Source organism: Haliotis rufescens, unplaced genomic scaffold (genome assembly GCF_023055435.1).
Source record: "Haliotis rufescens isolate VD_foot unplaced genomic scaffold, xgHalRufe1.0.p SCAF_8, whole genome shotgun sequence".
Lineage (NCBI taxonomy): Eukaryota > Metazoa > Mollusca > Gastropoda > Lepetellida > Haliotidae > Haliotis > Haliotis rufescens.
The window spans coordinates 25,881,298-25,904,595 of NW_025964372.1; the positions used below are offsets into that span (position 1 = coordinate 25,881,298).

Genomic DNA, 23,298 nt, shown 5'->3' on the forward strand with positions numbered 1-23,298 from the left:
ATGTTTTTTACGTTTATATTGCCATAAACGCAAACAAAATTGAAGTCAATTCTTAAATAATTTAACTGATCACTTATTTTTGCTGTTGAGTATATATTTCTTGTGTTGGTTTCAGGCAGCATGTTCACAGTGCAAGGTCTGCCCGAGAGCATGTACCCAGAAACACCAATGCCATTGGAGGATGGTGTCGAAGCTATTGATCAAATGCTGATGAACGACAGCACAGGCCATCCCCATATCTCAGCATCAGGACCCCTTATCAACCCTATAGACAAACTGTACTCCATGCAGAGCTCATACTTCAGTGCTGAGTAGAGGAACCATCCGAGTGTGTGTGTGTTGTGCTGGGGAATGTGTCAAAGACTTCGGCTTGTTCGGCACAGGGCTTGTGTCAAAACTAGATTGTGTCAAAAACTTCATGGAATTGCACGGAGAAGCCGTGGGATGGGTCGAGCATGGCTTCATGTTATAATCACTGTACAGATTTCAATGTCTACATGACATTGCTGTATAAATATATAATTTATTTATTATTGTGAATATAATATTATTGGATTACCAAAGATCTATGACATTCCATGTGCATTTTATCAAAATACGGAACCGAACATGGTAGTAAGACTGTAAAATATCATAGTGCGGGCGGAGGAATCTATTTAGTTCTCCATTATGGTAAATGCTAATTCAAGGATGTCTAAAAATTAATGGTCTTTGCCAATATACATTTTTAACAATGAAGTTAAAACATATAGACATGTTTGAACTATATTTGTGAAAATATTAGATTCCAGTTGATGATAATAATACCAAGATGTTAAAGAGATCAACGATTCAACTGGATCTTGTTAATATCATTAACACCTAGTCATTTAGTCTGTCAGCAATGAAATTTATGTATGCTAGATCTTCAAGTAGAGTTCTGTTGCTGATTAATGTAATAGATACACATTCAAAACACAATTTGGCGAATGATGAATTAAATTACGTTGGGCTGCAATAAATGAATATTCGATTTTCATCCAAGCTTTTCAAACATGTGAAGGGGAGATATTTCAATATTTTAGAATTTTAGTTATTTAAGCAAACTATTTAAGGCTTTTGATTCACATTAAAATATGAAAGTTCCGTATGACTATGTATACGATGTTATTCCTCGATTAAAGAAAGACGTGAACACATGTACACACAGCCACATATTTTTGAATATACACACAGCAACGTTTTTTTGATGGGGGTACCAAGGACAATAAAATTATGTGAGGTGGGTAGTGTTTGGTAGTGAGGCTGGTGTGAAAATCAAGTAATTTATTATGGTCTTAAGTTAATGTTTTGACAAGCGGTTCATGGACGATACAGTCATAAACAACTATATGAGATAGCCCCGCTTGAGCACCTGTTCCAAAATATGTACGCCCACCTGAATTTCATTACTGAAAAGAATCTTCACCGTTCTCTGAAAATATTCTTCTGAACACGTCTTCTTCAAAATAACTTGTATGTGCTTGTTATTGCATTTCAGAAAAAAGTTTTGTTGAACAGAAGAAACAATAATTGCAACCAGCCAATGTGTTTTTTATATACATTGCTATAGAATTTGAAAGTAGAAACAGCCCAGTCTTATTCTGTTTATGTTTTATGAAATGTCTGTGCCAAAATTTCGAAAATAATAAGATGGGTTAGATTGTCACTGGTGGAGTTTAGCAATTTTAGTTCCAACACATTTGCTGAATACACCTTCCTTGACAAAAGAGGATTTTCATTCCATAAGGTGAAAATAATGCATTCAACCTAATTGTCAGTGAAAATGACCTTTTTTCCCATCATAGCACTGTTAAAAGACTGGGTACTGTTTTTCTTCTTTTAAGTTTAACAGACACTGACTGGTGGACTGGTTAATCTTGTTAGGCAAATCAAGCAGCCATATTGTTTTGAAGAAGAAAGTGACGTTGGTATCTTTTGCATCTCTTAATGTTTTGTCAGCAGTTTGGAATGTGGGTTCTTATTACGTTTCTATAATCACTAGGCAGTCATCTCCTTATGTAGAGTAGTCAACATATGGTTTTAACTTATCTATATGGATGAAGAACACTAAAAGGAAACCGTTGACCGACACCCATAGTAACATGTGACTTAAATACTACATCAATCTCATTCAAATTTGATCTTAGTTCTCGTTACCGCCAAACAAAGATCTGAGGACATCCCATTATGGGTCACGTCAAAAACATTTCATCGGACCAGTCAGAGCGTCACTTACAAATCAGGAAAGTGACAATCCGAATCTTGCAACCTTTAAACGTTCAACACGGGGTATTCCGAAGGATATTTAAAGGTTTTACGATTGAATCCGTAAAAAACTTCATTTATCTGAACGGAAGAGACTTTGCATAGCCCTTGGAAGTACTGCCCTACAATCTCGGCACTCTTTTAGACATTCCAGTATGTTCTTTTGTTCAGTTTTCAAATTTTGATTTCGAGAACTTTGTTAAATTTCTTTTTCCAAGCATAGTTGCCAGTTTGAAACGTGCGATAGAGCTCGAGAAAGCTGCTGTCTGATTGGCTTATGTTGACTTCTTGTTAGTCATTGGTTGGTCAAAGTTGGTGAAAGGTGATTCCTCCATGACCCGTAATGGGATGTCCTCAGATCTTTGTTTAGTGGTAATATTTTTTTAAGTGAGATTAATACTACATGGAATTTACTTTCTGCACAATACACCAGTGGTATAACTACCAGTAGGCCTTATGTCGGGAAAGACATGGGTGACATTGAAACTAGCACAATGTTATAAGCCTCAATCTGGGATTAAGCAGAACCTGAAATGAGCGCTTGATGAACAGGCTTTTGCAACTGGCTGTCCTAACATATTTGATTTAAATATCTCAGTTTTATGATGTATACCATTAAAAAAAGTTAAGGACCAACCGATTCTTTCATATTACTATAGCTAATCTGTCATGACAGATTACCTATAGTATCCCTGTTTCATGGGTTTTCGAACGCTTAAGAAACATTCATAGTTTTCTCTCACAGCACATGAATAACGGTAAAACATCTCATTCTCTTTTAAAAGACAACTTTCTCTTAAAAACAAGCCATCACCTAAATATTTACAATGTCTGTGTGATGCTTCACCCCCAGTTATAGTGTGAGTAATCGTGATAAACATGGATGTGCAAAAAAGTATGATGTCAGAAAACCTATGATCCAACAATAATATGAAAGAATCATGACAGATTAATTGTAGTATGAAAAAATCCATCTTCCCGAGGAAAGAGAGTTAACTGACTTAAAAAGTCCAGTTTCCACCCTTGCCGAACTAGGCTGGAATTACTGGGCTCGATCGTAGCGCCACCAGTGGCTATTACCAGTTATGTCCCTTCTAAGCCTCTTTTATGGACCAATCAGATTCCAACTCTCGTATCACTTGCGTTTGCTTCGCACAAAATGGTGGCGCCCGGTCAGGACGATCTGATCGATAGTCAAGATCTATATTGTGATATAACAGGTCTTACATTGCGAAATGCATCAAATCACGTGAGCACCTTGATTAAAAACATAAAAAGATTTGGAAAATATCTGCTGACAAGTTGGCGGTGGACATGCTTTGCAAATCCTGCAATTGACCGAACTCTGCACGACAGTTTACGAACTGGATTTCGATTTCGGTGCGCGATTTTGATTGGACTATGCATAGACTCGTTGGTCCAGTCAAAATGTAACTCCATAATACCAGCCTAGTTCGGAAAGGGTGGAAACTGGACTTTTATAGTCAGTTAACTCACTTGCCTCGGGATGATGGAAAGAATCGTGTGGTCCTTAACCTTTTTGAGTAGTATATATCAGTGAATAATAACTCTGACTAAGAAGAAACATTTTACTGATAACTTTACCTCGATGTGAGCTGAACCAAGGCATCAATGAGACTGAGGCATCTCACACCAGCTTTGTGCTCTCGTAGTGCCTGAGAGATTGAATATAGCATTGACATGACATTCCAAATCTTTACCAATTATTCCCTTTTACAGATAGTGCTATGATTCTGATTACAAACCCTTGTGCTTTGCATTTTACCAGTAGGTTGTGAATTTGTTGATATGTTTGTATGTTAATAGTGCAATATATGGCAGAGAAGAATGTACATAGTTCGTGTTGTAGTGTGTGCATGTTTCTTCCTGTTTGTCTTGGGTTCCTGGTAGGAGGATTTCAGTAGTAAACTTTACCATGCTGGTTGGAAAGTACGGGCACAATTTCTCCATCATTACATTAAGCTGTTTTCAATTCTCTGTACTTCGCCTTAATTCTTTCCTTTTTTAGAAGATACTCTAGCATGTCTCAGGTTGTGTTGACCCATAACAGTGCTCAAGAACAACACAATTTGAGAGTTATGTCCTTCAGCTCTGCCAGAATCCACTGATTGTGGTTTGAATACTAAATTTGTGTTTATTATGATCTTTGGTATGTGAGAACCATGCCTTGCTGTTTGTGTTCACCATTGTCTTAAAGGTCCACGAGCTGCCTCACTTCCAGTTGTGGACCTGTGAAGATCCGGGGTAGAATAGGTCTTCAGCAACCCATGCTTGTCGTAAAAGGCGACTAACGGGATCGGGTGGTCAGGCTCGCTGACTTGGTTGATACATGTCATCGATCCCAATTGCGTGGATTGATGCTCATGTTATCAATCACTGGATTGTCTGGTCCAGACTCGATTATTTACAGACCGCCGTCATATAGCTGGAATAATGCTGAGTGCGGCGTTAAAAAACAAACAAACAAACAAAACTTCCAGTTGTGGCAGAAATACTGTTTCAGCAGCATTATACCAAACTCACGTGATTCAGCAGATAACAGGTGTTGAAATATCAAAACTGCGAACTTGTCCAGAGACAAACATGCTTGTCCAGATTATTGACCCACTGTTTTATATCACAAAAACCGGTCTCTTACTCAAATTTTTTAATTTGACTTCAATTAAAGGTCTCCTATATTTTAAGGTCATCCACGACCAACTGAAGCTGATTTTATTTGGAGACTGGTTAAATTTTGTTTAATGAAAAGGGTAAGTTGGGCATTGATTTTTTATACCCCCGGATATAATAAACAAGATTTGATTGTAATTGATGCCAAATTGAAAAGGGTAGGTTGGGCATTGATTTTTGATACCCCTGGATATGATAAACAAGATTTGATAGTAATTGATGCCAAATTTTTATGGAAGATGGGCTTCTTTATTACAATTGTTGTAATGTTATGTGTCGATTTGAAAAGTAGTGTTTAAATCTTTAGTGACATGTCACTTCAGTTGAAATAGAGAAGTCAATCAATGCTAGTGTGGGCCTTCTGCGTGACTAGCGAATGCTTTAACCACTAGGCTACCCCACCACTCCTTATCTCAAATGAGAACATTCCAGATCACTAGATGCAGAGATCAGTATTGAGTAGATGAGAAGAACATCATAAACTACATACAGAATTGTGTCCATACTTCACGCCAGCATTGGTTCTAGTTTTATCATAAATGCATCATACAGCATCTTGTCCACATGTTTGTTGTAAATATCCTGTAAAGTATTGAACTACATTTTCTTATGTCGTTCCCAAGTTGGAACCTCTGTCAGCATTGATATCTCGTCGAATGTTTCAGTAGGTTGTGAAAAAAATGGTTGTGATTTCACAATAAACCCACGAAGAAATCTCATCAATTAAACCCATCTACCAGCTGCTGCTTAAGTTAAGTTGCAAAGAGGGTTCAAGATTGTACATTTTCTCCGACACCACATTCTCTGGAGATCCTTCCAGAACATATATTTATTGTATTGTTACAGGTCTATGATCTTGTTTATTTGTTACTGTTTGTATACATAGTGTTTTATTTATTTCTTTGGCAAATATTGGATAGATCAGGAAATGGGTATGATGGATAATGTCAATTTGATCAGTGAAGATTCACGTCTTTGCAGCTACAGGTCTGTCAACTGAATACTGTGAAACCTTGTTAATCCGGACACCTGAAGTTACAAATAATCTTTTCAGAATGTCAATGTATATTTAATGCAGCATTACCTGCATCTGTGATTCGGAAACCATTAATTTGGACAATTGGAACGTTACTGTCCAGTTTAACAAGGTTTCGTTGTATTCAAGTTCAGTAAACCTTCAGTAACTCATTGGATGAAGCCTGAAGGATGTGGCCAGGAATACACAGGTCTGTCATTATGACTGATGTTAATCTGTATTCATTGTCCAAAGATGTCTGTTAAAAGTGACGTTATCTTAAATGTCTAAAAGTATTTCATAGAATGTGTAGAATGCACACTTGAAAATAATGCGCACCCCCAATTTTGGGGTACAAGTTGTGGGAACAATTGCTATTAATGAGTTTTCAAAAACTGTATCATATGCCAGTACTTCAGGAATGAGGCGACTAATGGGATCGGGTGGTCAGGCCTGCTAACTTGGTTGATGCATGTCATCATATCCCAATTGCGTGGATCGATGTTCATGTTAATCACTGGATTGTCTGGTCCAGACTCGATTATTTGCAGACCGCTGTCATATAGCTGGAATATTGCTGAGGGCGGCATTAAACAACAATCAAGTACTTCAGATAACAAACTTGGTCAAGGAAAGTGTGTATTTTGCGATAAAACATTACTAGACATGAAGGGTTTCAAATTCTATTGTACATCCTGTTACGCCAACCAGGCTTTACATATGCATCCTTCATGCCCAATATTACTGAACGTTAATGTTGTGGCATAAACAATTCACTTCACTTTTGACGTATGGATTTTTATTTTAATGAACAGATCCCTAGGTTCTTTGGGAGGGAGAAGTTGTTAGGGTGCGTAATATAAAATTTTGTGGTGTATAAATTTTTCTGAGGGGAATTTTCACTGACAGTTGTATGTAATTTTTACCCCTGCATTGGTTCGATCTCGATTCTTCTGGGCTACTGTCAATGAAATCTGATGGAGGCTACAACAGACATTTTGTTGATAAAAAAGTGGATTGACAAATGTCGATTTATTAATCATCAGTTTGAAAAACAGAATATTCTTAACACGGACTTTAAAAGTAGTGTTGCACAAAGATCCTTTGATGATTCTGTAACTTGTCATTCAATTTTAACAACCTGTTACGGAGGTATGATGTTTAAGCTGTTGTGATGATCTGTTTGAAGATTTCATTCCACTCCACCGTGTATGTAGTTGTCCGGGAATGGCACTTCCTGCTAACTACCGAGATACCTGACATTGTTTAATCTGTTGTGATGATCTGTCGTACTCATCAGTTCCTAAATGTCATCTTGGTTATAAATGAATGAATAAAACCTCATTTCAGTTAATTCTTGTCTTTTTTATGTAATTACAGAGAAATATGGAAGCTGTGATAACAGTAACTATGTGTTTGTTTAGTGCTGCAGTCGGGAGTGTGTGTTATGTGTGGGGTATAATTGTGCGTTCAAGATTATTGAACTGAGGTGAGGTGACATTGGGTTTAACGTCACCTCCAAGATTATTGCACTTATATAGAGACGTGCTTGCGTGCATGCATGTACTAGTCTGGACTGATGCCGATTTATAGTGCTAGCCCACTGAGATACCATGCCGCAGTTTAAAATGAATACCCCACTCAGACACAGTATACTGACTGAGCCGAACAGTCCTTGTTTTAGCCCCTTAATGCTGAGCACCAGACAGGGTAACAACAAGTACCATCCTTCAAAGTTTTCGGTATGACGCGGCTGGGGATCGAACCCTGGACCTTCCGCTCTCAGGGCAGACCCTCTACCACTAGGCTACGGAGGCAGCCTTATTGCACTGATGTGCATTCACGTGTGTGTGTTGCTGCTTGTACTAGTCAGGAAGAATGACGGTTTTATAGTCCTAGCCCAAGGAGACGCCACGCCACAGTTTATAATGCATACCCAACTCAGACACAGTATTGGGAGGTGGGGTAGCCTAGTGGTTAAAGCGTTCTCGCGTCACGAAGAAAACCCGGTTTCGATTCCCGACATGGGTACAATGTGAGAAGCCCATTTCTGGTGTCCCCATCCGTGATACTGCTGGAATATTGCTAAAAGCGGCATAAAATCAAACTCACTCACACTCAGACGAAGTATACTGATTCTGAGGTGACCGCCAGGCAGGGTAACAGCAAATACCATCTTTTAACGTCTTTGACTTAGATGTGGCTGGGCACAAACACTCAGTCCACTTGTCCGCAGTGATTGACTCCTGTACAGGATTTGACAAGAGTGACGGTTAAGCACAGGGACTCCTTCACATCAATATCCCGCTATTGACACGTGTAACAAATTTGTCATTGAGAGTTCATACATTACAAATTATTTCGGGGAACATTTGACCACCGACCTGCACTTCGGACAGACACTCAATCCACTCGACCATGGAGAGGGATGTACAGAATCTGACTTGGCTTGTACACTAGAATGATGGTTGAAGGGTGTTAAAAAAAGTTACCCCTAAGTGCATAAAATTCTGTATATCCTGCTGTTGACACATGTAACAAATTTATCACTGGGAGTTCACACATTACAAATTATTATTTTGGTGAAATATTTGTGTCTAAAAGTTAGATCTAACTTGTGACCACCACCAGTCTCTGAGTACAGTAACTTGAGTGAGTGAGTTGGGTTTAACGCCGCTTTTAACAGTATTCCAGTTATATCACAGCGTGTCAGCTTAATGTGGGAGGAAAGCCCCAAGTGATGCAGGTCTTAGACGTTTACCACTTTGGTGAAACCCACAACACGGGTACGGTGCTGACAAACCTAGAAACATAATTGAGGTGAACAGGGATTAGAAACCACAATCATAGGTTTCTGGCGTATCCAAGGGACGCAACACTGCACAGAGAATCGCGGCGCCTTAGACAACTGGGCCACCCGTGCCCCCCACAGTAGCTTGAAGTCAACAGGGTTGATTGTGATGTGAGAGGCGACTTAATGTATCGGGGAGACTCAGTGAATTGTTTAATGGAATATCAACGTATCTTGATGTCCTGCATTGACTGGTCAGAAGCAGTGATGTTGTGATTCCTCAGTAGTCCAGGGAATTAATCGAACAGTGAGTGAGTGAGTATGGTTTTATGATGCTTTTAGCAATATTCAAACAATAGCACGGCGGGTACACCAGAATTTGGCTTCACACATTGTACCCATGTCGGGAATCAAACCCGGGTCTTCGGCTTGACGAGCGAACGCTTTAACCACTAGGCTACCCGACCGCCCCTTAAACGAACAGACAGCCATGGAAGCTCAAAAAGCACAAAACAAGTGAAATATTTCTTCATAAGCATTTATTACGTAGCAACATTGTATCACATCAAGTCTGAGTTCACATAAATAATTAAGTGTTTGTCGTTAACTACTAATATTCTTATGCAATGACATAACTTATCAAAATATTTCTTTAAAAAAAAAAAATTAATTTGGGACTTTGGAGAGTTTTCAAAGTGTTCTCATTTTGTTTTTATTTTAAAAGTTAATTTAAAAATAGATCAGTTTGTTTTCTAGATTGACAGACAAACCATGTATATCTTTCACAAAATTACCAAATACAAAAATGCTGTTGATTGGGTCTTGTTTAAAAGTTGCATTTCCATGTTTTTGTTTTAGAAAATTAATCTCGAATTTATGGCCAAGAAAATGTGAATAAAGGGATTTAAACTGATCTATCCTTAATAAAAACAACGGCAAAAAACGACAGACGATTAAGCACAAGGAGCAATACAGGTGACTGTTGTGGTACTGTAAGCACGGTCATATGATGGAGTAGATCATTCACATTGATACAAGGCCACATTTTTTTATTATTCGGTTACGGAATAGACTGATGAAAGCCGAAAGCGACATTCAAAAAAAAAGAATAAAATAGTTTTAATTGGTTTTATAGACTGCTCTATCAATTAGTACTATAAAAATAAAATGATGCAACTACAAAAATGTAACCAAAAGTTACTTTTCAACCAATACTTATCAAATGCTTTGTTTATAGTCTCAGGTAGGGCGTACTGGCAAAACATTTATATTGCGATACATGTATCAGTATTCGTATTGTGATATATTGAGAGCTAGAGTGTTTGATAGTGAATGACACTGATGGTACCTACAGATCCTATTTTCTTCAAGCTAAAGTAAATATCACAATGCCAAAGTCAGCATTGTCAGTCGCCGCCATTTTGTAGTCATGGATGAGGGGAGATAACAAAGTGGGGAAAAAATCACTTTGCATTTCCGCCGTTATGTCAGTCAGTTTCGAAGGGAAACATAATTTTTGAATAAATTTCTGTGTAGATTTTAGGGTCCAACAATAACCAAATTTGTAACATTTCTTTTTTTACCCAATATACCAGGACACAGTAAAGATATAGCAATACGTATTGTTTGAAAAGTGCATTGCACTATTTTCTGATAATATAGAGCAGTCTTAGTCTCAGGTCACTGTAACAAATCTTCTGTGACGCATGTCATATATGTTTAACCTACTGTAAATACACTGAAAATCTTGCACTTTAACGGATGAGCATTTATTTTTTCCTGTTTAACAGTCACCAATTTTTTAATTTTCGATCTACTCAAGCTTAATGATTTACTCAAATTCGTAAACGTAACATACAAAAAATTGTGGCCTGGGAAGAACTATCACCATTGTGCAGTGGGATTATGAAGACGGACCAACAATGCCCTTCAGAGAATGCTTGACAAGATTTCTCACATACCACTAGATCATGACAGTTCCCTAAGTAATTTGCTCAGTAACTCCAATTTTGTCCATTAAATTCTTATGAAAATTTATGAAACATCAAATTTAAACATGTGTCAAGCAAATTCACTTCAGTAAAAATCCATCCATGAAGTGTGAAAACATTCAAAATGTTGAAAAGTGAATAATTGTCCCAAACTTCCACAGAAAGCATGATAAATATTGGAAAACATTTTATCATTTAATTTAGATCAACAAATCACTCAAAGTATATCACCTCAAACTTACTTATCATGAAGACTAAAACAGTGTTGAGTCTGGAATATGAAGTAGAACACAGGTGCACTCAAACATGTATTGCTGGCAAAGTGGACCAGAAGCATTAACTTGGAGGAAACATCTCTGAAGGTGACAATAGAGAAAAAAGCTTGCTGACATCACAGTGAATGACACGCAGCAGCAGCAGCAGCAGGAGCTACAACAGCGCCACAGGCTGCATCGGTGACAACTTCAGCGACTGGGTTCAAGGTAGGGCAGCCAGGAGCTCCTTCTGAAATTCCTCTGGGTTAGGGACCTCTTCAAGCATCCCTGCACAAAAACAGCATCAGTGAGTAGATGGAACATGCAGTGAAGTGAGTGAGTGAGTGAGTGAGTGAGTGAGTGAGTGAGTGAGAGAGAGTATGGTTTTACGCCGCTTTTAGCAATATTCCAGCAATATCACAGCGGGGGACACCAGAAATGGGCTTCACACATTGTACCCATGTCGGGAATCAAACCCTGGTCTTCGGCGTGATGAGCGAACGCTTTAACCACTAGGCTACCCGACCGCCCCGAACATGTAGTGAAGTGAAATGGGGTTTAACATCTTGTTCAAGATTATTGCACTTATAACATTAACATGGATACCCCCATTCAGACAAAGTATACTGACTCCGAGCCAAGCACTCCTTGTTTTGGCCCCTTTAATGCCGAGAATCAGGCAGGGAAATCTTTTACCAGTACTATTTATTGGTAAGATGTGGCCGTGGATCAAGCTACTGTCCTTTCGCTCTCCAGGCAGCCACTCGATCTACTAGACCACGAACGTGGTCTAGGTGGAACATGCCTACATTGTAGAGTCCAAATTGGGGACAGATATGATTAACAGTTAAAAATAAAAATAAAAATTCAAAATATAACAAAAAAATTAAATCAATAATAATAATATCAACGACAACAGCATTAATTTTGTGGTGAATGAGTACAGGTAGACCAACATATAGTCTATGAAAAATATTTTATTACACAAAACTTTCTTTAAAAACAAATCAAATCAAATCAAATGATGATTGAAACAATATGGAAAAGACAACCTAGACTAGCTATTATAGAATATTATCATCTAGACTGGTGTTGATAGGATTAAATGCAGTCATTCCCAAGTCATGGCACAAGACTACAATCGAAGGTATTCATTCATGGAAACACACTAGATGAGCTTGGATTGCAAGCTAGTCATCCTCCCAAATACTACTCCACCAGGGACAGAGATTTAGCAAAGAGATGTTCAGGTGTGCTTCTTGGAATTTAAGTGTGCTAGGTGGAATTTATACATGCTTCATCATCAAACTTGGTGATTGTCACTAAGCCTTGCCAATAAGCAGTTGTACCGGGTAATTTTGAAAGTCTGCCCTTTTCCTTTTCCATGAGACTGATAATACCCTTTTTCATTTCTGAACACCCCTATCTATTCTGTGACTGAGTGAGTGAGTATGGTTTTACGCCGCTTTTAGCAATATTCCAGCAATATCACGGCGGGGGACACCAGAAATGGGCTTCACAGATTGTACCCATGTCGGGAATCGAACCCGGGTCTTCGGCGTGACGAGCGAACGCTTTACCGTCAGGCTACCTGACCGCCCCCTGTCTATTCTGTGAATCATACCATGCATCAAGTGATTTCACATGTTCATAATTGTCTGTGTTGGTCATGTTCAAATATGGTTAATATAAGGAATATTGCAAGGTATTTTTACTGAAATAAATTTATCTGAAGAGTGCCCTTCAGGTACTGATAATATATTTGAACCATGCCATTTCGATTTTAACTGTGACATTGGCAACCAAATATTAAGGAATTTCAAACCCTGTCAACTATCAACTTTCACCATCAGACTTGGGATATGGTTGATTCTCAAGACATTGATGGAATAGAGAGTTCTGTTTTAGCTGATCCAAGCATTAAGACTGTAAGGTAAGGATTACAAAAAGTGCTATATTCTGTATGGTGTTGCTATCCAGGAATGATCTCTATCACTAATATTACTCCTGACAAACCTGAAATACTCCACACACGATCCTACACCAGACAGTCCCTGATGTTGCACTTACCGATGACATCACAGAACTCGGCCAGGGATTCACATGGTAGCATCTCCCCTTCGTAGAGACGAATGATCTTGTCGCAACCCTCCAGCACTGGCTTGTCATTGTTGCGGATGTACTCCGCCAGGGAGTTGCTCCAGGAGTTGTCGGGGTTGATGGTCACCTTCTGAAATAGAGGATGTGATTTCGTCAGTGAGTTTTGTCTTGCGCCGCTTTTAGCAAAATTCCAGCAATATCAAGACGGGGGGGACACTAGAAATGGACTTCACAGAGTGTACCCTGGGGTACCCATGTTGAGAATTGAACTCGGGTCTTCGACATGACGAGCGAACGCTTAACCACAAGGCTACCCAACCGCCCCGGGAGTGGGTTCAACAGTAATTCAGTCATATCACGGCTTGTGATCTTGAGTGGGTGAGTAAGTTGGGTTCAGCGCCACTTTGAACAGTATACCAGTCATATCACGGCGAGTCAGCTCCATTTGGGAGTAAACAATGAAGTGATGCAGTTCTCATACATTTAACACTTTGGTGAAAGCTGCAAGTACTGGTATGGAGCAGACAAACCTAGAAACATACCGTATTTTGGAAAAAAATAAATCGAATATCAAGCGCAGAAAAAATTTACACTGTAGATCTACCCCTTCAGTGAATTCCGGTAAATGAACGGGTGATGAGAAACTTGGTCAGTACACATTCGAAATTTGAGATAAAAAATCAACAGACATGTTGATTTACCGTTTAAATTGTATTTTTTGTTCTGCTAGGCATTGTTTTACATCCAGGGATTCAGATTACCTTGTGTATGTTCTCGTAAACTAAGCTGGACACAGCAATCAGCTGTACACATGTTTTCTTTGAATCTACCGGTGTTTCGGTCAAGACACACCGAATGATATAACTTTACAGGATTTTAATGCAAGGATCGGCAAAAATTTTATCTGAATTTTTTTTCTGGTAATACGGTAATTAGGGGAACAAGGATTTGAAAACACAACAGGGAGTTCAAGATGATTAAGAAACAAGAGACATCAGGAAATGACATAACCCCTAGGCCTGGTGCAATTTGGAAATGGAGTTTGGCTACTTTACCCACTTTTGGTCCACTTCAATTGGGTACCTTCAGTTCAGTGAAGAAAGAAATAATTTTTCAAAATCCCAATCATCAAAAGGCACCAGTTGACCACTAGACTGATATGCAGAGCAAGTTTCATCCAGAAATAGTCAACGTTTTTTTAGTTTTGCTCCAGAAATGAAATCCAACCCCTTTTGAGACTAAGTCCAAATTAAATACAATGTATACCGAGATAAAAAATGTCAAAAATAGCAAAGGGCATCACTTCAGGATCTGTTTGATATATCTGCCACTTTTTTTGTAAAATCATACTGAACAGTTTTTGAGTTTTGCTCAGGAAATGAAATGATTACGGACGGATGGACAGACGAGGCGTTGACTATATCCCCCGCATTGTATGCCGAGGGGATAATAATAGGTAATAATGAAATTATCACACTTGCATGTGTGTCATACTGATTTTAGGAAACTCTTGTAAGATTCCATGTATTACACTCGCTCTTGCTCAGAAAATACAAGAATCCTCGTAAAATAAGGTCTATATCTTCATTTGAGTGGATGCCACAGAACTGATCTTCACATATTGGATTCAAAAAGAAAATAATAAATTAATGGATGATGCAGAAATGATTTTCATTGCAATCAGTGCAATGAAACCGATCTTCATTTAATGAGAGTCATTGAACTCATGTTCACATCACGGATGCAGAACCACGGAGGTTCATTTACAGCATGACTGAGTTCTGATGTTTATATAACTGACGCCATAGATGTTCCCTTCTTACAATGGATACAAGGGAACTGATTTTTATACAATGGATATTGTACGTTTCTTTTTTATACAATGTATGACAAATACCACAACAGACCTTCCAACAATGATGCAAATAATTCAATGATATTAATACCATGTGTGTCATACATTCATCTTGCACAAAGGAAGCAACACAAGTGTTTCCCAAAACCCATGCCACATTAAATAGCTGTATATTGAATTTCAAGCAGCTGTTCTACCTAGCTATGATTTCATTATGTCTTCCAACCCCCTAGAATTCAACATGAAAACAAGAATCAATGTTCCACAGTCTGCATGCACTTGCTGAAATAATTTGTAACTGAGTTTCACGCCGCTTTGAACAATATTCCAGTTATATCACAGTGTGTCAGCTTGAGGTGGGAGGAAAGCCCAAAGTGATGCAGGTCTCTGATGTTTACCACTTCGGTGAAACCCACGAGCACGGGTATGGTGCTGACAAACCTAGAAACATAATCGAACCGGGATTCGAACCCACGATCATAGGTTTCTGGTGTGCCTAAGGGACGCAACACTGCACAGCGAATCGCGGCGCCTTAGATGCCTGGGCCACCTGGGCCACCCATGCCCCCCTGCAGGTCTCAGACGTTTACCACTTCGATGAAACCCACCAGCACAGGTATGGTGCTGACAAGCCTAGAAACATAATCGGGGCGAACCAGGATTCAAATCCATGATCTATAGTTTCTATCACGACTAAGGGACAGAAATCTACACATAAATGGTGACGCCTTAGGTGACTGCGCCACCTGCGTCCTAAGAATATGAAAACAACTAACAAGGAAGCTAAGTAGCAAATAAATGCTATGGCTGATTGTTTGGTTAATTAAACCTTGAGAGAAATACATACAAACCTTAAATCAATTGAAACAATTTCCAAATTTATCTTTTTAACTATAGAAAGCTTTACACTTTGCCTTAATTCCATACTGATGTCATGATGTAGTGGTTTACCTAGACCTGCTCAGGGGCCCATACTTGGCCCCAAATGTCAAAACAAAGTTCTTAGTTAGGAACTAAAATTAATGATACAATGTATTTGTACAAATAACTAATAACTAATTTTATAGCTTTGTACAAGTAACCCGCATGCACTTATAGCAAGACCAATAAATACGAACAGGTTTTAATGCTTTGTATTATACTATTGCATTAAATGCCATGTCAAAATATCTCTGAATTTAAGAAAATATGAACTTTTATAATTCCAATTTTGAACAAAATAATGATTTTTCCCAATTTGACATGCATCAACCAAGTCAGCGAGCCTGACCACCCGATCCTGTTAGTCGCCTCTTACAAGCATAGTCGCCTTTCACATCAAGCATGGGTTACTGAAGACCTATTCTAGCCCGGATTTTCACGGGTCACATCTATATTTTTAGGGAACTTTATAACATACATATAAAACTAAACTGTGCTAAAGCTAAGGTTACTTCCATAACAAGAACAAATTAGTTCGGGTATTAGAAAAGTTGCTTATCTTTAAATCACATTAAAAAAAATAGACAAATAATTTTGCGAATATTGTTGCAGAAAACAGAAAGAGTTTCATTACAGATAAAGTAAAGCTTATTGGAGACTATCAATCATGACGTTAATGACAAACTTCTTTCTGTTTCTCTCATTGCAGAACATATCCCATCTCCGACAGAGGTCTGACTGCATGAGATTAACCCAACACGGTAGTGAATGCGTAGGTGTGACAATGACGGCCGTACTCCACCAAGTGTTCATCATAACTCAGTTGTCATACGACACAAATATGACACACTGGACTTGGCCTATCAATCTACACAGTGTCGAATACACCAGAAGCCCAGAAAATCCCTCCACGACAATTGTAAGTACAAATCCACAACCCAGCCTTGCTAATGACCGGCAGGTGTGTACAGACAGAATGAACTGCCTGGGTTGGTCTGTACGCTAACACCGAGCGTGATTATAGAAGTATTACCTGATTAGTGTTCGGATAATCTGTCCCCTGTCCCCTGGAGCGCTTCACGGACAGATATTTGGGGGGGTTGAGCAGTGAACTCAGGTGAAAGGTATCCCCCCCGATCGGTCATCTAAATCCACTGACCGAGAGCCAGGGCAGGAAATGTGTGTCTTCTGCTGGAGATTAATGAGAGGTCACTGGTCTTACCACATGTTTTTATCTGATGTAGGCTTAACGGATTGACAGAAGCATTAAGGTTCTCTTCATCACTGGAGAGAAAACGAACTGAAGAGTTGGGTGTTGGTGAAATATGAACAGGAAACATTGTGATAAAGAAGTGTTCGAAATCTCATCTTGTCATAATGTTATTTAAAAATATTTTGACAGATTATTACTGTATTTCGACGCTCTCAAAATTAGAAATAGGGGGCTCTTATTAGAATTTAATTTTGGTGAAAAAACCCAGAAAGATCGTTAATTTCTAGGTTTATGTACCTGATATGATACAAAAGAAAAGTGCGTATTATACACGACAGATATATTTTTCCAGAAGTTAATTGCCCATAATTAAGGGTGCATATATTATACATGAATAAATGTCTTTTGTACATTGATCAATCAGAAGAGGTGCTAATTGGGATTGTTCACTAGCCAATATATTTGCAAATATCACTGTGGGTGCTTATAAGAGCGATGCGCTTATTACGTCGAATACGGTAAGTTGAAAGCAGAACAAATGAGACTGTTGGATTTGGTTTCAACTTTCAGGATTTTTCTGACTTAGGATTAATTGCACATACCCCAGTTTGGGAGAATGAATATAATACTGACAGGCTTTGTTCAACTTCAAATTTCATAAAGATTTTACCTGAAATATTTTGCAAATTGATTTATTCATAAGTTGGTAGGTGGATGAGTGGGTGGGTGAATGGTTGGATGGGTGAGTAGGTGAGTGGTTGAGTAGTCAGGTGAGTAGGTCTATGAGTGATGAGGTGATGGGTGGATGGATGAGTGGGTGAGTGGGTGAGTGGGTAGAAGGGTGGGCGAGTGAATGGATGGATGCATGTTTGGATTGATGAAGAGGATGTGTGCAGGGGTGAGTGGGTGAGTGGATGAGTGGGGAGTTGGTGAGTGGGTGAGTGAGTTAGTGAGTAGGTGAGTGGGTAGAAGGGTGAGTGTGTGAATGGATAGATGCATGTTTGGATTGATGAAGAGGATGCGTGCAGGGGTGAGTGGGTGATTGGGTGAGTGGGTGAGTTGGTGAGTGAGTGGGTAGAAGGGTGAGCGAGTGAATGGATGGATGCATGTTTGGATTGATGAAGAGGATGTGTGCAGGGGTGAGTGGGTGATTGGGTGAGTTGGTGAGTTGGTGATTGGGTGAGTTGGTGAGTGGGTGGGTGAGTGGGTAGAAGGGTGAGCGAGTGAATGGATGGATGTATGTTTGGATTGATGAAGAGGATGTGTGCAGGGGTGAGTGGGTGATTGGGTGAGTAGGTGAGTTGGTGAGTTGGTGTGGTTGGTGAGTGGGTGAGTGGGTGAGGCGTGAGTCAATTTGTGAGTAAATCCACATGGTTGTTAGAGAGTGAGTGTACTGGACAAATCCCACTGAAGGTCACTAGGGGCTAGGTGAAGGTCAGGCAAACAAGTGATTGACAGTGTGAAGACCAAACCACACTAATATAGCTGTGACATGGCCTTCCCTGGCAGGCAACAATTCATGAAGTACTATCTCTCTTCAGCAGCTGAAATGTCCACCCATCCCAATTCAATATCATCTTATGATAAACATGGGAAATAACTTCACACATATTCTTCCATGAAATCCCCACAGAGCGAAGGAGTGAATATTGTTTAACACGACAGTCAGCAATAACCCAGCCTATCACAGCAGCTTGTATGAACCAAACCAGTGACTGAAAACTTGAGCATTGATGTACACCTCTTGGGCAGGAAGACACCCAATCAACAATCAGACCTAATCAGAACCAAGCAGAAACAATTCAATGTAGTCAGTCAGATCTTACCAGAAGGTGAGGTGAGGTGAGGTGAGGTGAGGTGAGGTTAAATGGGGTTTAACGTTGTGTCCAAGATTATTGCACTTATATAGCGACGTGCATGTACGTGTGTGTGTTTGTGTGGCTGCTTGTACTAGTCCGGACTGATGCCGATTTATAGTGCTAGTTCACTGAGAAACCATGCCACAGTTTAACATGAATACCCCACCCAGCCGACCAGTCCTTATTTTAGCCCCTTAATGCCGAGTGCCAGACAAGGTAACAACAAGTACCATCTTTTAACGTCTTTGGGTATGACGCGACCGGGGATCGAACCCCGGACCTTCAGCTCTCCGGGCGGACGCTCTACCACTAGACCACGGAGGCGGTCTTACCAGGACATGTCACTGGGCTATTATTCTAACCCAGAATTCCCAAGAGGGTCCACTCCACCAAGAGGCCTACCCACCCAGTCCACTTTACAGAACTCCTGACACATTTATGAATCCCACACAGATTACAGACCAACCGATGTATGTTGCCCATATAACGGACCAACCATTTGATATTTGAAAAAAAAATACATCGTCCAAGAAAAGGCATGAAATAAATAATTACGACTGTTGGAAAACAAAGACATTGTCTGCCACAAATAATACATTATTGAAAAAAAAGGCTCTAATTTTAATTACAAAAATATCTGGGTTGGTCGATGTAGCTGAAACAATCTCCAATCTCCAATCTCCAAACACAATCCCAGGCCACCCCAACTAAAATCACACAGTCGGACCCCAAAGACAAAAGGATCCTTGCCCAGTGACATCCAGTACAAACCCATGTAGACTCGCGCTGAACCAGTCACTCCGCCGATTTATAGGCAGTAAACATACATTACTGTCCCCTGCTCAGTTGTTTCCTATAATCCCACAAAGCCAGTTGCAGCAATTTTATCAACTGATTACTTTCCTGATGGTATATTGCCTGACGGTCGTCTCTGCTATCTACCTGTCTGTGACGGCTTTCATCAAAACATGAGGCCCTAGTGGGTTTCACAGACGGGCATAACAGCACCCCTACCAGGGAATAATCAGATTCAAAATTAACATCTGGTATATTTTACTGACTGACATTCTCATCATGAGTTTGGAACGAAAATGCCATTTTCCGATGCTGCATTCAAACTGCGAGTCGTCGTTCTAGCTGAGACATTTTCTCACGGGTTCATAATTCTATATACACCTATTCACAAAATGGCTCTTCTTTGTTGATGGCAACATAACGATCATTATGAAGTTAAAAAATGACAACAGAAACAGCTTCCCACATTAGAGGAGTGGATGATTGGTTTGTTAAATCTTTATTAGAAATTATAATGACTTTTTCAATATAATTACAACGTTTTTCATCTTATATTATTGAATATCTGCAAGTACCGGCACAGTCTTGCAGTCCGACTTCGCGGTGTGTCGTTGCCTTTCACTTCCTGGTTCAGCTTATCTACTTTCATATCATGTTCTTTCATTTTTCAATGGTCAAGTTAATACCTCGGCTTATCTAGGGGGTAGGCTTATCTGCGGTCAAATACGGTAATCGAAATTTCATAGTCAAGTTGAACACAAAATAAAAAAATACTTAAGGTGAAAAACAACCTACCCAAAATAGACTTGTTCTTAGTCTAAAAAATGTTTTCCAATATATTGTTATTAATAAGTTAAGACAGTGGTTGATGGAAGTTGATTGAAGAATTTAAGAAAGCGGTTGATGATGGAAGCTGATTTGTAAAACAGTCTATGCACTAAAATGATAGCAGCATTAGAGTGAGTGAGTGAGTGAGTGAGTGAGTGAGTGAGTGAGTGAGTGAGTTGGGTTTAACGCCGCTTTTAACAGTATTCCAGTTATATCGCGGCATGTCAGCTTAATGTAGGAAAGCCCGAAGTAATGCAGGTCTCGGACATTTACCACTTTGGTGAAACCCCCGACCACGGGTATGGTGCTGACAAACCTAAAAACATAATCGGGGCGAACCGGAATTCGAACCCACAATCATAGGTTTCTGGCGTGCCCAAGGGACGCAACACTGCACAGTGAATCGCGGGGCCTTAGACGACTGGGCCGCCCGTGCCCCCCAGCATTAGAGGAAATGATACGGCTGATTGGATGAAGTAGAATTCTTACTGCCGACTGACTGAGGGCCCGATGCATCTTACCACATCCTGACCCTCCTCCCCCAGACCCTCTACCACCAATGGGCTTCCCACAGTTTATCTTGGGTGTGACAAGAACACCATAACTCTTCCAGTGTTTGTACAACTTCAAAAGTTCATTCATATAAAGATCTTAAAGTATACATAACAAAACGTTTTCACGTTCACATCTTATCATTGATTTAGGTATGCAATGTGAAATAATAAATTAGTCCAGACCTATTCTTTCTTGTTTTGTGAAAGAGCCGGAACATAAATTGAATAATGAAAATAGATGGAATAATATAGAAAATATGATTTTTAAACACCTTTTTGTTTGCATTTTGCAAAACAATGTGTCAAGGATCTATTTTTATTTCAAGTTATTTTGTTATTGGGGAAAGTAACCTCAAATAAACTATGACTCCATCGTTTAATTTTGTTCCCCCCTCCTCCTGCTTCTTGAGATATTAACCTAAAAACTACAGAAAAACAATAAACAATATTGGTGTGGTCTTGTTACAGAAGAGGAGAAAAGGCTTCCTGGAATACAATACTGAAAATATAATTAATATTATCAATTCTAAATGCCAAACAATGACAGTCAGCATTATCAATCAAAAAGAGGTTGTACATTGTTTTGGATGTATTCATTTTAATGTTATCAATTGTAAATGCCAAACAATTTCAGGGATATCAATCAAGGCTGTACATTTTTTTAAATACACTGGTACTGCATTGTTTCTGTCTCAGTCCGAGTGATCCCCCAAAATGCCATCATTCAGCTCACAATGACAACATACATCAGCTTTGATCAACACAAAGCACCTTATATAAACATTGAGAAGACATAGGAGTAGTGGTAAGACATCAGCCCTGATAGACATGAGGAGATATTTGTTTTAACCAGACTGTGAAATTCCCAAACATGATTTAATATTGTCGTGGGTCACATTTTTGACCCTGCAAAGAAAACATGCCTATGTTTATTCAAATGACAAAAATTCCATTGATTGTTTTCAAGTTTAGATTTGTAACTTTTTTCAAATCATTTTAAATTCCTGTGAGCAAAAATGATTTTTAGAAGAGTGAGTATGGCTTTATGCCATTAGTAGCAATAATCTCTACTGAACACAGCATCAAACCCCCAAGACTAACATCTTAGATTTATCCTAGCAAGGACTCAGCTCTACTGAACACAGCATCAAGCCCCCAAGACTAACATCTTAGATTTATCCCAGAAACAAACCTTCCAGACAAGCATCTTAGATTTATCCTAGCAAGGACTCAGCTCTACTGAACACAGCATCAAGCCCCCAAGACTAACATCTTAGATTTATCCCAGAAACAAACCTTCCAGACAAGCATCTTAGATTTATCCTAGCAAGGACTCAGCTCTACTGAACACAGCATCAAGCCCCCAAGACTAACATCTTAGATTTATCCCAGAAACAAACCTTCCAGACAAGCATCTTAGATTTATCCTGGCGAGGGCTCAGCTCTACTGAACACAGCATTAAACCTCCCTGACTATGATCTCAAATTTATCTTGGCAAGAAATCAAGCTTTACTGACGCAGCACCAAAAGCCGGCAAGACTACATGAGCAGGATGTCCGAGTTCATTCCAATCCCATCTCCGGATGTCGTGGCCCTATCAGATAGCCGAGTGGTCAAGGCTGGGGATACCTGGCGAGCCTCTCACTGTCCAAAGTTTCCATGTAGATGATATTTGTCCCAGTAAACTTGTAGCTTAAGCAAGTGCGATGTTTACCCCAGAATGTGTAAACACGGATCACCAAAGTACACAGTGATTAGATATCATTTGTAGCAGCCTTAGCATTTCACTTCATACACAGCCCGGGCTCTGGTGTGTTAGCCCCTATCAGAGATCAACTCTTTCAACCTTCAGTGTACACGTTTAGAACAGAGCTTCTCAAGACTTAACGATTTTGTAACTTTGTAGCCATGAAGAACTACCGATTACATAGACTCTTAAAGTCTTTGATGCGCGTTACATTTTTAACCCTGTTACTTACATAGGATTAAAAAAACTAGTTTTAAAACAATTTCTCTTTATGCAAGCAACAAAACAGATTAAAGTATATACAATCTGATGTATTTTTTACAGGGCTAAACAATTTGCTTATGTCATTTTCAATCAAATAACACATACATTGACACTCCAAAAGGAGTGTGTTAGT

General features: G+C 39.3%; 2 protein-coding genes across 7 annotated transcripts in view; one reads left to right on the forward strand and one right to left on the reverse strand.

The window, feature by feature from the left end:
- The window catches only part of LOC124118241 (LIM homeobox transcription factor 1-alpha-like), a 72,691-nt gene extending 69,356 nt beyond the window's left edge, over nucleotides 1-3,335 (forward strand). For all 5 annotated transcript variants that reach the window (XM_046480349.2, XM_046480352.2, XM_046480351.2 and 2 more), the window contains exon 10: nucleotides 116-3,335. In XM_046480349.2, the coding sequence (XP_046336305.1) occupies nucleotides 116-315 (200 nt within the window). In that variant the 3' untranslated portion in view covers nucleotides 316-3,335. The remainder of the gene's footprint in view (nucleotides 1-115) is intronic.
- A 5,970-nt stretch (nucleotides 3,336-9,305) lies between these two features.
- Nucleotides 9,306-23,298, reverse strand: part of LOC124118239 (E3 ubiquitin-protein ligase UBR4-like) — a 162,616-nt gene continuing 148,623 nt past the window's right edge. For both annotated transcript variants that reach the window (XM_048389192.1, XM_048389193.1), the window contains 2 exons: nucleotides 13,099-13,258; nucleotides 9,306-11,316 (listed from right to left, as the gene is read on the reverse strand). In XM_048389192.1, the coding sequence (XP_048245149.1) occupies nucleotides 11,252-11,316; nucleotides 13,099-13,258 (225 nt within the window). In that variant the 3' untranslated portion in view covers nucleotides 9,306-11,251. The remainder of the gene's footprint in view (nucleotides 11,317-13,098; nucleotides 13,259-23,298) is intronic.